Here is a 17,062-nt window from a genome sequence, read left to right on the forward strand (position 1 = left end):
AGATGAAATTTCCACCTCCCTCGGGTCCTGCTATTTCACTCTACTAAATTAACAGCCTGGGACAGACAGGACAGGTGACAATCTCCATTTTACCACTGAGACAACTTTTACCCCACTGTGCGTGCAGAAAGGACATAGTTGCATAATTAAAAATCCCCAGGTCACCCCCCTGGTCTCAGTAAATCTCCTCACAATAGATATTCCAGTTTCCTCATTTTACTTTCAATTTACATTAGTGGTGTGAGATGCGTACTTTGAATGTCAGACTTCCAGGATGCTCTCTTCTGAAGAAACCTTTCAGCACACATCATAGTGGTATTGAAAATCTTGCTTTTGCATCAAGTTTTCATTGTGGTATGTTATTTTTTTCCTTGTATCATTGACAAAAACATGTTATTCCTGTTTCCTCTTCCATTGAAGTCCCTATGAACTGTAGTTCTAAATCCATTAACTTCTTCCTCTGAGCCCTGCCAGTGCTGAAGTAACATTTGCTGTTCTACATTTTGCCAGACATGAAAGTGTGATGACAGTGTATGGGGATAATTCCACTTCCCATGACATAAACAGGACCTCTCTGCAAAGCTAAGTTCAGTTTCACACACTGCAATAAAACCAAGCTATAGAAACAGGAGAACTGCATTTTCAAACAAGAGATTTGTTTTTCTGACCAAATTTGTACAGGTTAATGTAACTTGTCAGCTGGGATTCAGTTCCTATACAGCACAGGATGCCACCATGCAAAAGCATTGCTTTCCCTCCAGAAAGCTTTATTTTGTAAGCAGTACCTTCGAGTCCATTTTAGCAGTTAAAACCTGCTTCGCTTAAAATCTTTAAACTCAAAAGTTTTGATTTTAAAATTCTTTATGAACTCCTGACCATTTCAATAAAATTGGCTTAAACCAATGTTGATTAAAACAGAAGTATCTAACTTGAGTATATTATGCTGCATTTCTAAATGCTCACAAGCTTAATACTTAACAAATTATGCCGACTTGTCAGATTGGATTACTTGGTGAAAGTACAGAGGTGACTTCACTTTCTAACATGAGTAAGCTTATCCTTACCTGTTTGGAGATCTCAGTATTTTTTCAGACACTTTGTAAACATGCACTTTCAGTAGTTTCCTGGTATTCTTGTTGAATTAAGAAGAGATCACAACAAGCAGCTAAGGAATTGTAGTCCCAAAAAATTTCTCGGACCTTGCCAGTAACTATCTGGTTTAATTGCTATTGAGCTTATCCTGAACTTGTAGTTAATCATTAAGACGTGTTGCACAACGTTCATCAGCTTTACCATTCTTTCTCAATAAGGAGGAAAAAAAGGAAAGCTGCTGAACGCATTCTGCTGCCGTGCACAGGTATTTGGGGTGTGATACGTGACTTCTTATTTACCCAGGGAGCCTCAAGTGAAAATGTACGAACATGACAAGAAACAGGGGCACGGTGTCAGCCCTGAGGTGAAGCCCTCCGCACCTCAGGAGAAGCCCCCACGGCGCCCTCAGCCGCCATTTTGTAGCGCGTCCCCTGCAGGAGGGTGGCGGCGAAGCCTCACCCATCTGCCCGTGTTTCACGGCAGGCACTGCCGAGGGGCGCAGCTCACCGTCGGCTGTCTCCATAAAACAAAACACCCCAAATCTCCCCATGTTTAACGTAAAACAGTGAGACCCCAGCGCCTCGGTCTCCATCGGAACCCCCGCCCGGGGCCCAGCCGCCCACGCAGGAGCCGCGCCCGCCGCCTGCCGGCCCGGCCCGGCCTCGCCGCCCAGGAGGGGCACGGGGTGTAGGGGGGAAAGTGTTCCTTTTTTCTGGCATCGCAAGATCCAGTTCACGGACTGTGTTTCTGTCAGAGCAGTCCCGAGTCCTCGGCATTAAAAAGCTGCCTGGGGCCGGGGAGCGTGGCTGGGGTCTGCTGAGCCACCTCCTGTCCCAGCCAGGCTGCCAGCCTTTGGCATGTGTCTCTGGGCACCCTTCAGCAGGAGGAAACTCAGCGACACCTTGGGATGTAACCAGAGTGAGCACCAGCAGCTGCTGTCCCCCTTCTCCCTCAGTGTGTAAGTGCTGGATGGCTGGGGACAGCCTCTCAGACCTGCCCCTGCACTGCAGCTCTTTGTGAGAAAAAAACACCCAAGACTTCAGTAGGTTGCACCCCTCCCTACCAGCTCCTTTATTTTTTTCTCCTTTGCTCCCACACCGCAGGAGGAAAAGTTGCATTTTATCCTGAAGGCTGCTGCTGCGAGAGAGGCCTTCACAACTACACGGCAGCTGAACAAAAAAGGCCAGAAATAACCATTAGTGTGTAAGTTCTGGGATACCCACCCCTGCCTTTCAAGTGAGCATTATCTATTCCCACTCTAGTACTCATGTTAGAGGATGAGGTGTAAGCAAGGTGCAGTCCCCATTGTTTATTACCCTGTTTTGAGGCCACACAAAATCAGCAGCTGCCATTGCGCAGCATACCCTACCACAAGCAGGCTGAGGGGAAACGCTTTCCTCAGCTACTAGTGCTACCTTCAGTTGTTCCTGTGTGAGTTGGCCCTCATGTGAACACATGCTGGATCAGACCAAAAAATATCTCTAGCCACAAACCCCTTCTAAAATGTAGACATGGCCATGTAGAGGAAAAAAAAAAAAAAAAAGAGTACAAATATTGGCTGTCATGTAATGATTCTTCCCGTAATGACTGCTCCTGGTACTTGGTGACACGGGGCCCACGGACTTACTGATTGAAAGATGCTATGTTTGTAGTTAACTTCCATCTGTGAGTTTGTGGGAGCTCTTTATGGTGATAAGTACGTCATGAACCCAGGTGAACTTTTAGCACGTGGTACATTTTTTTTTTTTTTTTTTAATATCCAGGCAGTCAGTGATGAAACTTTTATCTACTGAACTGGGCCCCTGCACATTAGGTGATGCCCTGTGACTTTTGATTGAAAAAGAAAGTAATTAAGTATTTTGCATTCTGGCTATGTTTTTACAGAAGTCTACTGTACTTTCATCAGTCACTGCTTTCTAGTCTGCGGAACCATCTTTGTATATTTGACCGTTCTTATGACCAACCTGTTTGCTTTTCCTATAGCTCCTCCATTTCTACTGCATCCTAAGTCTTCCTTCCCACTCCTGCCCCAGGAGTTCCTGCTCCCTTATCCCTTCTTCAAGGACAGCAGCTTCTAGGATTCTGATTGTGAAGGTGTGCATATTAGAAAGAGGATGCAGAGCTTTCTCGGTCTTTTTCTTCTCTGTGGTGCTGTTTTATAAGGGAGATCAAAGACTTTTTCAAGCAATTTATTGCAAGTATTTTGAGACAAACATTTTAAGCCTTCGGTGTTTCACTTCCTTGTTATTCAGCTCTTTTCACAAACCCTATACACTTTAGTGAAAATTAAATGATTTCTTCTACCCACCTATTCTGTCGTTATTCTTTTCTTCCATGACTGTGTTGTTAGGCAATTTTTCAGGAAGCTCTAATCCTCACTGCTTTCCTCATATCTGTTTTTTGTCTTTGGACCCGATTCTGGGAGTACTGCACTAACATAAAAGCTAAGCACATAAGAGTCACACAGAACACATGAATATCTTCCAGAAATTCAGTGGAAAAGAGAAGTGTAATGGAGGAAATCGAATGCTGAAAAAGTCTAACTAAATTAAAATACTTCTAAATAGGATGTATCCAGCATTCTTTGTGAAGCAGTGAAGTTGTACATTTTCAGTATTTGACTTAGCTCTTTTAACCTTAAAAAATTATTGCCAGTAGAATCATACTTTTACCTTCCTTTAGCCTTGATGGCAGTTACACTGTTAGGAGAACGGGCGGGTTGTAGAGTACACCAATTCTGCAGGTATTTCTTTGTTTGATAACCCCAAATGGCAATTCTGTCACCTCTGGAGAATGTGTTTCAAAAGGCAGATAAAATCTGTCTTTACTTTTCAGTAAAGTCCGAGGGAAGAGGAAGGGAAACTGACTTTCTACAGAATTGGTGATCAGCGGTGGGGCACCATAATACTGCGTTCCTCATCACAACTAAACCACAAAGTAGGCAATACTGCCCAAGAGCAATTCTTCTTCCTACTTCATTTCCCTTCCCTATTTAGCTCTTATGAGCTGTTTTTCTTAGGAAGAGCTACACTTCTGCCTGCAGCTGACCTGAGCATTAGAGTCCGTAAATCCAGGCTGTGCTTTGACTCAGAGCTAGCAGCTGTGTTTATACTTTTGCTTTCCTGTTAAACATTTGTGGCACCAGAACCCTACAGCCAACAGATGGAAAACACCTGATTAAAACAAAGCATTCAACCTGGGTAACCAACAAGTGTCATAAGACGCTGTTAGGCGCAGCTTAGTGTCTTGTGATAAACCAATCTTCCTTGTAAAAACATCTGCTTGTATCTGTGCAAAATGATGAGCAATTAGAGCAGAATGTCTGCAGGCTAAGAGTTTGCAATGTGAGTGTTATACAAACTAATTTATTTTGAAGTCTCAGATGTGACTAATCACAGTATCTAATGAAAATCATATAGCTCTTGGACATAGTTGTGGTTATATTAAGTTTTCAAATCCTAACTAAATTGTGCTCAAAGTTAAGGAAGGAAGACATGATATTTAGGATGCAGAAGCAACCCAAATTAAGGCAATGTGGATATTTCAAAGGAAGGCATCTCTTTTCTCCATCTGCTGTCATCGTTGCAGAATTTCCCAGGACGTTAGACAATCAGTGCCTGAGACACAATGCAATATACAAGGTGGACATCAACAAACCAGATTAAAGCATCCCTAAATGAGCAGTAACATAAATTGGAGGTTGTCTGTAGTTCAACTTGAAGGAAAATGGCTTTTCTGGTGCTATTTTTCTCATCTGTTTTTGCAGGTACAGGCTGAAGCAGCCATCTGGTGTTACAACAAACCCAGCTTTAGGGTTCTGTGTATCAAGATAAAAGAGCTGCAGGTACAGTCTGCAAAACACTAGTCCAATTCAAATTTACTCATAAGTTCAAATGCGTTTTGGCAGGTGAAATGAATGCTAGAAGGCTTCCTGTGGGATCAGACATTGTCTGATCATGTCACTATTGTCCTGCAATTAATGTAAAACCAGCACAAGCCTTCTACCAGGCACAACAATTAATTCAAATCTGTACCGTGTACCCATTTCTGACCCAGATTAATTTTGAACTGGTGAACATTCTGATAGCACAGGTACCTGCTGTGAACATCTAAGGCCAACTCTGCAGGGGTCACTGTGCAATTGCCACAGTTGTGAGCAGTTTGGACAAATATGCAGATGCTGCTGCCCTGCCATTAGGCAGGCTCAGCAACACATATTGACCATGCTCTTCCCCCCCCCCCCCCCTTTTTTTTTTGGTAGTATTATATTGACTTTTTATGATGGCAGAGGGGGACAGTTTCACTGTTAGCACAGCTTCCTTTAGCTAAGCGAGGAATAGGCATCTTCAAACCTTTCTGTAGGCAATTACTCCCCTTCGTCCAACTCAACGATGAAGTAAGTTTCTTTAGCTGCTAACAGGATAGTGAGCTCTATGTGCTTTAACATGCATCTCCAGATAGAGAAAATTTGGGGACTATCAAAAAACAAAACAACTACTCTTGTGCTGATGAATGAATTTCATACTGCTAATATATAACTCACACCCCAGTGCAATACAAACTCCTGTGTAGTCACACTGCATGCTGAAGCCAAAGCATGACTAACACTTCAAGTGGAATGCATTTGCTGGCTTCCATGGGTTAGCAAAACAGAAACAGGAGAGATTGTGTCCAACGAGCAAGTGAGGCATTTCCAACCATCTATTACTCTAATAAGCAGAACCACCACCAAACTCCTTTCCAGCAGAGTGGGAGGAGTTTATGCAAAAACATATTTTATGCAGATGTGCTTTTCAACCCTCGTGCTGATGGGCCACTCGAATACAAGGCTTATGGGAGCAAATAACTGCTTTCTAAAAGTACTACTGAGAAGTGTCCTGATCCAGCAGCTATCATGCCAATGGAGTGCTTTATCCAGAGCACAGATTTGCAGTGAGTTGTAGTTGTGTTTTATAAGCCAAAAGATGCTAGTGCTCTATTTCCTAATTTGATTCCAGCAACGTTTCCCAAATGAATATCGTAAATATCACAGCAGAATATCCGAAATAATTTCCCTCAAGCAAAAGAGGTGAACAACTTCTTCTTCAAATATAGGACAAACTGTCCTAATAGGAATCATAAGACAGAGCAGCTGGAATGGAGGTATTTCGTGGATTCTGTTTTCCTTTTAACTCTTCTTAAAGAATGTTTAATATGGTAACTCACCCCAAATAACCCAGAATTAAGGCGAGAGATGTGCTGTGTACGGAGATACAGCCAACAGAAGACATTCATTCCAATGTAAAATGAATAGCATTGTATTAACGTTTATTTCTAATTACAAGAAACAGAATATCAGTCCCTTATTTGTACAAAAATACCTGAAAGATTACAATTAGGTTCACAAGCCAAAAAGCTATTTACAGTATGAAGCAAAGCATATTGAATAAAGGTTTTGTCTCTTAAGTTAATACCTTTTGCATTCCCTGAAACTTTAAACTTTATTCCATTTTACAGTCACTAAATCTTGCATTGTGACAATATAATTTACGATAAGCAAGTCTTGCCACTGGAAAGGTGCATTGATTGGTCAAACTGTCAGGTATTTAGTGCAGAAAAGATAAGACAAAACATCTAAACTGAGGCACGTGTTTCTTCAAGATTAATTAACAAATAAAAAGTTTTTTTGTACTTTTAACACCTATCGTAACATAACTTAACTAGTAACCTCATTACCAAAATGGTTTGGCATTTTCCTTCTCAACATATTCAAGATTGCTACATGAAGTATTTATTTAGAAAATAAAATCACAGGCAAAAAGATAAAAATTCAACAGGCTCCAAAACAACCCTGAGCATCCCCTTTACATTCATGTCATTTAAATACAAAAATAAGAGTCAAATGTCCTTCAGTCCTTGGTATTCTGAGCTGGCAGCCAGCTGAATCTGTTGGAAAACTAAGGTGGCATTGACTGTTTTCCAGCAGAAAGAAGACAAAGCAGTGATCTGCTTAAGTAAGATTGTTGCCACTTTGAAGGTGGTCACTTTCTCAAAACAGCTCACTTTAGCTGGGAAAAGTACAAAATACTAAGTCAACCATCTACATACAAAAATCATGATTCATAGTCAAACTTTTATTCTCAATTTAAATAAGATGCAAGTTTTTTGTTTTTTATAAATATGAAACACTGCAAATACTATCCGCCTACTGGGAAAAATGCATGGCCGTCACTAAGCTATGTAAACAGAAAAACTTAAAACTACAGCATAAATGGTCTTATTAAACTGGTAATGTAGTCAATACAAGTATCTTTTTTTCTCCTAATAGGGGCCAAATAGAAGCATGCAAAGTGAAGTCAGACTTAAGTTAGCTTAATTTCAAGGTTTTAAAATACATTGTCTAGAAAGCAGGAACACTCATTTCACTATGTACAATTAAAAAAAAAAAAGGCTTCTACTAAAAACAAAATCAAGTTTCTTCATTTTTATATCTAGACATTAAATGGAAAAAAAATACTAAATGTGTTCTGTAAACTAAAATACAGTGTTTCTATACCATTGACATAGTTATAAGCTGATATGGACGACTCAGGCAGGTTATGGTTTGTCTTAAGCTATTCTCAACACTACATGAAGACCTAAAGGTGTGGAATTTTTTTCCTTCTTTACCCTTTCAGATGGCTAAGATTTCAAACCCAGTGGCAAACATCAGTAAGGATGGCAAACTAGTCTGCATAAATCATGTACCATCTCAAGAATGCTCCGTTCTGCACTATGTTCTGAAAGTTCCCAGGGCGAAGTATTTCTCGCTATGGATAAACGCATGAAGTGTTGGAAAGTTAATCCAGTAACAGTTCCTGCACCGACCGTGTTGCTCAAAGAATATTTGCAGTTGGAGGATTAACATGGGACTCATTTAATTTTAGTACTGATTTATCATCAGAAAGAATTATTGTGTAAACATTAAATAATTGATTTAAACATTAACAATAAAGTACTTCTGACGACAAACCAGCACCAGAGCAGGAGACGTGCTTGTCTGCAGTAGGTACTGGTGTGCATTAGTGTGTACGACACAGGAATTACCAGTTACCTCGATGGATGATATTGCCAGCAGCTAGTTCACAAATGCCAGTCACAATTAAATGAGCTTCCATTCCCAGTACGTTCTTTCTCACCATGTAAACTTTCATGGCCCTACAGAAAGCAGAAGGGGTATAGTTCTTTTTATGCCCTATCCCCCAAGAGAGCTTTGTTTCACTGTAGCTTTACAATGTGGAAAGAGCTCTTTGAAACAGTCTGAAAATTCAAGGAGCTATAAAGCTAAAAACACTGTTTTTTTTTGTTTTTTTATTTTTTTTGTTTGTCTGTCATACTAAGACTACCCGCAGAAGAATCTTCTCACAAAAAATGGTGGTTTCAACAATTGTCATTCAGTCCTATTCTATTTAGTAACAATAAGTTTCCTCAGGAAAACAGTCAAAAGGCTGTAAAAAACAAACCACCACTTCAATAATAAAAGTTTGTGCATAGAATCTAATACAGTCTTTGCATGACTGGATGCCACTAATATGCCATCAACATACTACAGCCATAATGCTACAAGTCAACAGTTTTAAGAGTACACATATGGTGGTATGTTCTTTTAGAATTGTATCCTCATTGCTTCTTCAAAGACATCTGCAGATCATTGAACCTCAGGTCTCCAGAGAAGTTTTGAGACACAGGCAGGCGCACGCGCGCGTGCACACACACATACACACACACTTCTTGATTTTCTTCTAGATCCTTTTAGGCTGAAGCATTCCATACATCTTAGGGTGCAGATTAATACCCAACTCCTGCATGAATTTTAAAAGCCACATCAGCTCCTAATATAGGCTGCATACAATATCCGAAACAAAGTAGGAGTGCAAAAAAAGTGATCAATACAAAAAGTAAACACACTAGTCTTAATTGTCAAGATTATTCCAGGGCAAGAGTTCTTTTCAAAGATTTCTCTTCACACTTGTTCCTGTTAAGTGGCCCAGCCAAGATAGTTTCCAGTTTTGTTTCAAATTTACTAATGGTTTTACAGACCCTCCCCCCATTTTTGGGATGCTGGGACACTCAGCAGCAACCGCTCTTAGGTGTTAGACAAACCAGTAATCTCGGTCTGTTGGCACCTGTCGAATCCATCCCTTTCAGAGTCCCAAGGTGCATAATATTTTTATTTATTTTTACCAACTTACAAATCTGCCAATTCCCCAGTGTCAACATTCTCTTACAATTACTCTTCTAGCAAATCCAGTCTTCAGTGAGAGTCAGATTTGAGGTCATAAGGCCACTCGGATGCAGTGGTGTTTGAGTTTGCAGGGCAAGACTCCTTTGTTTAGTTGATAGAATTCAACAAGCTGGATTAGATCACTGAATTTGGTGTTCCCATCATCCAGACTGAAAAATATCTGTCCATCATCCTCACACTGGGGAAATAAAATGTCCTTTTCAAGTTAGCACATGAAAAGATGCAAGCAGGGCAAAAACATGAGTAACAGTCTGTGATGTGAGATAAATGATGGGCACTGCACAAACAACCGTGTGCCCAGAGTTCTGCAGGAAACCAGGCACAGCGCTAGGAAAGAACTTGTCTTAACTCAAGTTGAAATATTTTGTTTATAAAAATGAAAGCTGGTGGGCTGAGTAATTCTAAATTGTAGAGACAGCATCATTACATAACACAAAAATACCACAAAAATAGTTGATAGCTGTTTGCAAAATTAGCAAGCAACACAGCAGAAGAGAGTTTGTACCAATAAACAGGTCTATATGATCTTAAACTTCTGCTGCTCTTTTTCGTCAAGATAAAATCAAATAGTTTTATTTTGGATGTCATCCAATAATGTTGAGCTTAAAATGATGTTATACTGAGATATTGAGAACTTTTTAAAGTTTCTATAAGTTATTCTAAGTTTGCTTAAGTGATATTGAGACAAGCGTAGTTGTTGTTGCTGCAGCTGACAATAAGCTATGTTGTATTACTTCTGTACCTAAGTGACTTAAACTAGTTTTCTAAGCAATGTTAAGATGGATTTTTATTCACATATTTGACAAATCTAAAGAAAGCTAATCCTTAATGGAAACATGCTGTTCATTACACCAGTAATTAAAAGGAGGCCTCTTCAGATATTGACGATGCTTTATTATTTGAAATTTCTTTTTTTTAATGATCAGTTTAAAAAATTATTTACTTACCGGCAAAATTTGAAAATGCTTTATTTTTTGATGATGGCACAGTGTAAGTACAAATGCCTTTGGATTGCTTTGGCTGTCCCGGAGAAGAAATAGTCTAGGAGAGAACATTTTTCAGTACACAATTAATATCACAATTCATTTCTTCATAAATAATCAGAAGTACTAAGCTATTTTGTACTATTGCCTATCTCTTCTTCAGTTGCATTAACAGGCAATTTGCTTTCCATCTTTATACCACGACAATGCAACATTAATAGAAGAAGTGAAAGATACATGACAGTATTTCTTCCCGTATGTATATATCAAGCTTCTGGTTTTTAATACATGAGAATCTGTTGCCACCCTCCAGTATCTTGCATCAGTTTACAGAAATTCAGTGTTGGCAAAATTACATTTAAGCTAAATGACTCTAATTCCACAGAAACAGCTCGATACTTCCTTAAAATGACTTATTAGTTAAGTAGCATCCACATTATCATGATGGGGAAAGAACACACTGATTTTCCTCTAAAATAGTCACAGTATTTTTCCCTCAGCATCATTGGAAAAGAATATACTTTAGGAAGTATAGCTAGCAATAACATACACCACATGACTGTCATTTTTAAGTTGACCCACAAAACTGAAGTCCTAACTCCAATGGTTAAATCCATAGTTAGGAAGGGGAAAAAAAAAAGTAGATATTTCAGGCAGTCAAAAAATGTGTCCTTCCCTTAACATTTACGAACTGAGGAAGGAAAACCTCTTCGTGCCACAGGAAACAAGAATGTACCTTTGGCGTAAGGCCCAGAGTGCTAATCGCTAGCGGATTTGTGAGATGGCCAAGCGTAGTAGTTGGGCAGGCCTCAAGCCCTCTTAATGGCTAACCACTAAGCCAGGAACACACTCTTCCAAGGCTGAGTTGCAAGAACAGCTTGTATTTTATGGACCCAAAAGCCTACTCTAGGTCCTCAGAACCAATAGAGAAATGTCAATACCACAAAAATGCACTATCATAACCAGGATCACTCCAATACTAAGACATGGGCATGCTGTGCCACTGCTGGAGAGCACGCTTGGTATTTGAACATTCCTTTTTCTTCCTAGCAAGTCGAGACCTGTGGAAAAGGACTGAAGACGCTACACATCGGGATTCATCCCAGGGAGAAAGATCTTATCTGCCCTATGGACATTGCAGCTGCTCATGCAGATATTTCCAAATTATCTTTCATCTAGCTATTGCAGATAATGCAAGGCACCATAAACTGGGGGCACAATGCAAAGCTGAGCACAACTGACCCTGCAAGTGTTTACACAACTTCCTTGGCAAGCAACAGCCTGTCTGCACAAACAAGGACTGCAAATATAGATGTACCCTCAACAACAGTTTCCAGAAGCAGTCAAACGATGGAAGCACCAACGGCATATTTACATCACTGGACACGTTACACAAACCATCAGAAGACTCCCTTCTTCCTCCCCAGTGTTCACTTTCTAGCTTCTTTTGTTCAAGAACACACATCAGGAAAACACAGCCAAGACTCTTCTATCCCGAAAACTGTGATCCTTAGCTCAGAGCACATGGGTAATAGTGGTTCCGTTGCTGCTACTGACAGACCTCACTACAACTGAACACTAACTGATCTTAGCCTTTCACAGTGAGTAAGCAAGCTGGCTGGAGTACAAATTTAACAGTCTCACAGGCATCAAAGACTGTATGAAAACCCACAGAAAGATGGGCTACTAGATTCCTAAGACAACAAGTCAAAACAGGCCCAAGATGGTTAAGCAGCTCTGTAGCACAAGCGAACCAGCAACTCAGCAGATCAGCTGTGTGCCCCTTCAGCTGTACTCTTTTGCTTTCTTTGGCCTGCTAGCTAAAATCATTTCTCAAACAAGTCCCAGTAGCTTTAGCCCAGAAACACTGGCCAAAATACAAAACAATAAAAATCCATTGCTTGATGAATGTGCACTTGCACTCTTTGTCTAATGTGTTTCCTTCTTTGCAAGCTACCAATCAAAAAAATTAGTGATGCTCCTGAATCAGAAGATGCTGTGGAGAGGTTTGTGTTCTGAGAAGACAACATTGAAGTTTCTACCTTAACCCTGGCAACAGTGAAACTCATGAACTGAAGGCAACCACATTCTTCCCATCCTACAAGTAATGAGTTATTGAATGTAGTTTAAGGAATTTCCCTAGAATAACCATAACTACTTACAAATAACTGAAAGATGGATTCTCAGAAAATACTTATATCTCAGCTGAAGACAATACACAGAAATGGAACAACAAGTACTTTATTTTAATCCCTCTAAAACAGAAATGAATATTGAGAAATTGCCATTAACTGCTCTGATATATGCAAAGAGTACAAATAGTTGATTATAAGTTTGTGTGCAAATGTCTAGGTATAGCTTTGCCCCCAGAATATTTCCTCAATGAAGATTACGGTAGTTTATTTTCAAATTCTAACATTCTCAGGTTCCCTAAAAATTGAAAAAATTAAGCGTATTCCTAATATTTTACTTTCTAGGTTAAGAGCTAGAACCCACTCCTACAAACACATCCTCCAGTCTTTTTGAAATCCAGGCAGGTTATAATGGGACTGCTCAAGAATCAGGTCACTCATTAGTGCTCACAAACCTGTAAACCCTTACAGCAGAAGTTGTGTTCTTGTTTATAGTGCTTACCATTGAAATCATAAATACTAAATAACAGGAATACCTACCCATCTACAAGCCCTTGCTGCTTAATAATCCTGTGAGATTCTTCTCTAGAGATTCTGCCGTGAAACCAATGCTGCGTCCTATGAATAACTGGAGGTGAAAAGAGGGAAAAGAGGGAATGGTTAAAAACAGTAACGTGTACCAGTTTCTTCCGCACAATATTTATTTAGACATTTTAAAAGTGGGTATAGTTTTGTTGCAGAATGTGAAATATATTTAATCCATCAATATAAAAAATGAATCAATATGAAAAAATGCACCAGCTGTTGCATATACTTGATATTCCAAGTACACAGGCATTATCTCCATGTATTTTATGATTTGCAGACGTATGATTAGGTTAGTGAGAGAAATGTCTCAGTATCACAGAAATGTCTCAGTTTCACAGTATCTTGACAATGTTGGGTCTAAACAACTCTTAAAACACAATGTATGAGCTAACTAGTTAGAACCAACTCCCTTTAACTCTAGAAGCATGACAAGTACTTCAGCTTGTGCATTCATGAGTGGAGTTAACCTCAAATATTTTTATGTTTATTGTTTTATTGTTTTTCAAATGGTATTTTTAAGTTCTATTCAACAGAACAAAAACACAGAATACCTGTGTTGCCTCTTAAGAATTCCAGGATATTAATATGCAATTTCCTATTACTCTATTAAACTTATAATGTCAGAGGTGCTCAGAGCTTACAGGTGTCTGTACTGTACATTACTCAATTATTATGGAATTAATGCTACTTTGAAGACTTTTGTTTTTAACATTTAAAGATTAGCAGATCACTCACTGGCTTCCCTTGTCTAAAATGCAGAACTGAATTGTGTATTTCTTTAATGGAAACATTTATGTAGTCTCAATTTTCATCAAATCTAGGTTTCAAAAGACTAAAATTTAAGAAAAGCTTGAGCATGCCTTCAAAGGAAAATAAGTTCCTTCTAGTATGTCTATATGCATAGGCATGCTAACAACATAGAAGGTACTGATAAACATAAAACATAGTATTTCATATCAAGGCATTAATACTACACAGCTGCACTATGTCTTCATTTGAAATTATCTTTTATTTACCCACACAGGCCTCTTACACTATGCTTACAAAACAGCAGAATTTACCTGTACTCAGTGTGGAAGGATGGAGTGGACTTTGGCTACCCAAGATGTTCATTCTTGTGCTACGTTTCTATAGAGAAAATTAATTAACGTTAAATCCACGCTAAAACCTCAACAGAAGAGAATTAGTGCACATGCAATACAGATTTAATTTACAGGAAACTGGGGGCTGGGCAAGTTTAATGCAAGGATGAGAAAAAGAACTTTGAAGGGGGCTAATCTACAAGCAGCAGCTCAGTTCAGTTGGCTTAAAACACGAGCCAGATGTTAATGATGAAAGCTCAGTATCTTAAAAAAAAAAAAAAGAAAAAAAAGAAAGAAAAAGAAAGAAAAAATGACAGAAAAAAAAGAAAAGTCTGACATGTTTCTGCTCAGGCAAAACACCAGGCACTTGGTAAATCAAGCAGTATTTCCCTCCCGTACATAAAGCACTAGCTAGTGCTTCAGTGATGACTCCTATTCCCTAAGAGACGAGCATGTGGGAAAACTTGTACTGCAGCTGTCTGTCCACAAGACACTATAAACAAGTTACATCAGTTTTCATTGCAAGAGGTCCTGCCTCTTGTATATTCTGCAATTAAACTTACTGGGAGCAAGCCATTAGTCAGAGCCCCAGCCTCTTCCATGTGGGGAAGCATTTAATTTGACATATTCCTCCTCAGAGACTGGTTTTGCAAACTGGCAGTAAAGTTCTGGTGGGTCTGCTTTCCCCCTCAACTTTCCTCTGGACACTAGGGGGACAGAGAAGCAGTGGTAGAAGGTTGTTGTGAATGTGACAGTTTTGCTAAAGATGGATATTGACTTTCAGATCTGCATGCTTGCAGTGTGATTGTTTCAGGTCGGAGCTAAGCTATACTGTGACCAGCACTGCACTAGTATCATAGCACACTCTGTGTTTTGGCTCTCAACAGACACTTACTGATTACAAAAATAGAAAAGAAGAGAAGATAGCTACCCTCCAAGCATGTCCTTCTTCCAAGGCAGCACTCTGTGCTTCAGCAGGATTTTCAATAACTCTTCCTATTTGCCCCGAAAAATCCATTGCTACTAGTGAGTTTTCAGATACACTTCTCTGAAAAGGAATTTTCACTTGTTTCAAAAAACAGGGAAAGAAAAAACCAACTTGAGAGAGTTTCATTTCAAAATGTTTCGGTTTCAGAAGACTTTCCAAAGCTATCCTTTCACAGCATGGAAAACAGCTACTCTTTTTTTTTTTTTTTTTCCTTGAAAAACATTCACAGACACAAAAATATATGGCTTTTCTTTTTAGGCAGGGGAGGGAGAGGATCCAAAGTCTGAGAATAAAGTTGCCCACTTGCCCTATTACTATACTCCAGTCATTTTCAGGGCCAGTTGGGATCCAAATATAGCATCTTCAATTTTAGATAGCTAACAGTCAGCTTTTGGCCCAACACATTTCATGAGATTTAAGAGTGAGTTTTGCCAGACCTAAGCTGGCTTCTGCAGGGACAGCCAGATGTCTCTGTGCTGTACATCTCAAAGTGCCTGGCATATCCAAGATTTTTCAATCATGTGGATAATGTAAGCCTAAGATAAGTGGAGAGCCAGATACATAAACTGTACTTAGACAGAACGTGAACTTTACATTGATTTGCTACATAATGCTGAATTTACATTTCTTAGTGTAAAATTTTCCACTTTTAAAATGCAAAAGCAAACACGTCTTTTCAAACAGTATACATTAATGAAGCAAAGTTCATTACTTACTACTGGAGTGGCAAAGTGTGGAAGCATGGCTTTTCTCTGCTGCGGAATTCTGTAATTCTGATAGAGTAGCATTCCATACTGCCAACAGAAATGCAAATAAACTGTTATTCAAAGGTATATCCTAGGTAAAAAACCTGTAGCGATTCCGTAACACCACTTACATCGGAGCAAGGTGCTCTCGGTTTATTTTCATGATCTGAAGCTGTCCCAAAGCAATTTGCATTGAGTCATGGTGATTGGCAGGTGGCAATAGAGCAGTAAATATGCACATAACTTTTATTTAAAAGACAGCACACTTTTACAAGCCAGAGCAAAATACACAGCTCATTTCTGGCACTCTCAACTGTCAACATGTAATATTACACAATACAAGCTTTTACTCAAGGTACAAATAAAGATACTAACTCCTCTTCTTTTTACCCTCTAATAATGTGAACTTAAAAAAATTTGCATTAGAAGTTCTGTACGAGATCATACAAAGATGAAGTCAGTTTTCATAATGATGTAAGATAGGAAGCTTTCTAATTGACTAGCTGTCTTAATACACTTCAGCAGGTAGTAACACTTTTGGTATTTTTCCCATCCTTATACAGTGAACAAATAACAGTCATGCTCCTCCTTAAGCAAGCTAAATTTTAGAAACACTGGTAGCTAGGATGGTAGGAAAACACCTACTGAATGCCTTCCCAAGAGGCACGGTGCTGAAGTATATCAACACCCGCTCTTACCAAATGCCCTAAGTGAAATAGCATACCCAGTATTGTAAACAAGGTAATAGTATATGACTATGTAAACCTAAACCTGTAGGTAAATAAAAAGGAGGGTCATGGCCACAGCCTTGAGGCACAGCCTTAATTTTTCCCTGACTACACACCTTTAATCATCTTTCAGTGCTCCGTAAAAATGAAACCTTTTCTTTTCCTAGTGTTAAGTGCCTAAGGGTGCCAGTTAGATGCCAGCATACAGGAACATACTGCCATAAAGCACTGTTCTTGCCACAGGTAGCACTGCAAAGAAAGATTTCTGAACATGCGAGATGCATGTTCCACCTGTCTGGTATGAATAACTAATTCCGTACGCTGGGGGAGGTTCTTCCTTGCCATTCAGGATTAGTGCCTTGACTAGTGCACGTTTATCTGTGTAACTAGATTCATCATTTCTTTAGAACAATTATATCTTCACGGCATAACTCACTACAATTAGTTGATTGACCAGTTG

At 39.3% G+C, this 17,062-nt stretch overlaps 2 protein-coding genes and 1 long non-coding RNA gene across 11 annotated transcripts in view; 1 reads left to right on the forward strand and 2 right to left on the reverse strand.

The window, feature by feature from the left end:
- The window catches only part of DDC (dopa decarboxylase), a 71,068-nt gene extending 69,549 nt beyond the window's left edge, over positions 1-1,519 (reverse strand). Inside the window, exon 1 of one of the 2 annotated variants that reach the window (XM_066992604.1) lies at positions 1,392-1,519. The gene's annotated coding sequence lies outside the window, so the exon portion shown is untranslated. Of the gene's footprint in view, positions 1-1,064; positions 1,194-1,391 lie in introns of those variants that run through there. The other variant, XM_066992603.1, reaches the window with a different exon arrangement.
- A 4-nt stretch (positions 1,520-1,523) lies between these two features.
- LOC136790140 (uncharacterized) lies at positions 1,524-3,212 on the forward strand. The gene is made up of 3 exons (XR_010829539.1): positions 1,524-2,050; positions 2,196-2,295; positions 3,076-3,212. It is a non-coding gene; the product is annotated as an uncharacterized lncRNA (long non-coding RNA).
- A 3,161-nt stretch (positions 3,213-6,373) lies between these two features.
- Positions 6,374-17,062, reverse strand: part of GRB10 (growth factor receptor bound protein 10) — a 151,379-nt gene continuing 140,690 nt past the window's right edge. For 7 of the 8 annotated variants that reach the window (XM_066992597.1, XM_066992592.1, XM_066992595.1 and 4 more), the window contains 6 exons: positions 15,845-15,922; positions 15,072-15,188; positions 14,120-14,186; positions 13,011-13,098; positions 10,303-10,396; positions 6,374-9,533 (listed from right to left, as the gene is read on the reverse strand). In XM_066992597.1, coding sequence (XP_066848698.1) covers positions 9,387-9,533; positions 10,303-10,396; positions 13,011-13,098; positions 14,120-14,186; positions 15,072-15,188; positions 15,845-15,922 — 591 coding nt within the window. In that variant the 3' untranslated portion in view covers positions 6,374-9,386. Of the gene's footprint in view, positions 9,534-10,302; positions 10,397-13,010; positions 13,099-14,119; positions 14,187-14,703; positions 14,848-15,071; positions 15,189-15,844; positions 15,923-17,062 lie in introns of those variants that run through there. The other variant, XR_010829538.1, reaches the window with a different exon arrangement.

This window comes from Anser cygnoides, chromosome 2 (assembly GCF_040182565.1).
Source record: "Anser cygnoides isolate HZ-2024a breed goose chromosome 2, Taihu_goose_T2T_genome, whole genome shotgun sequence".
Taxonomy (NCBI): Eukaryota; Metazoa; Chordata; class Aves; order Anseriformes; family Anatidae; genus Anser; species Anser cygnoides.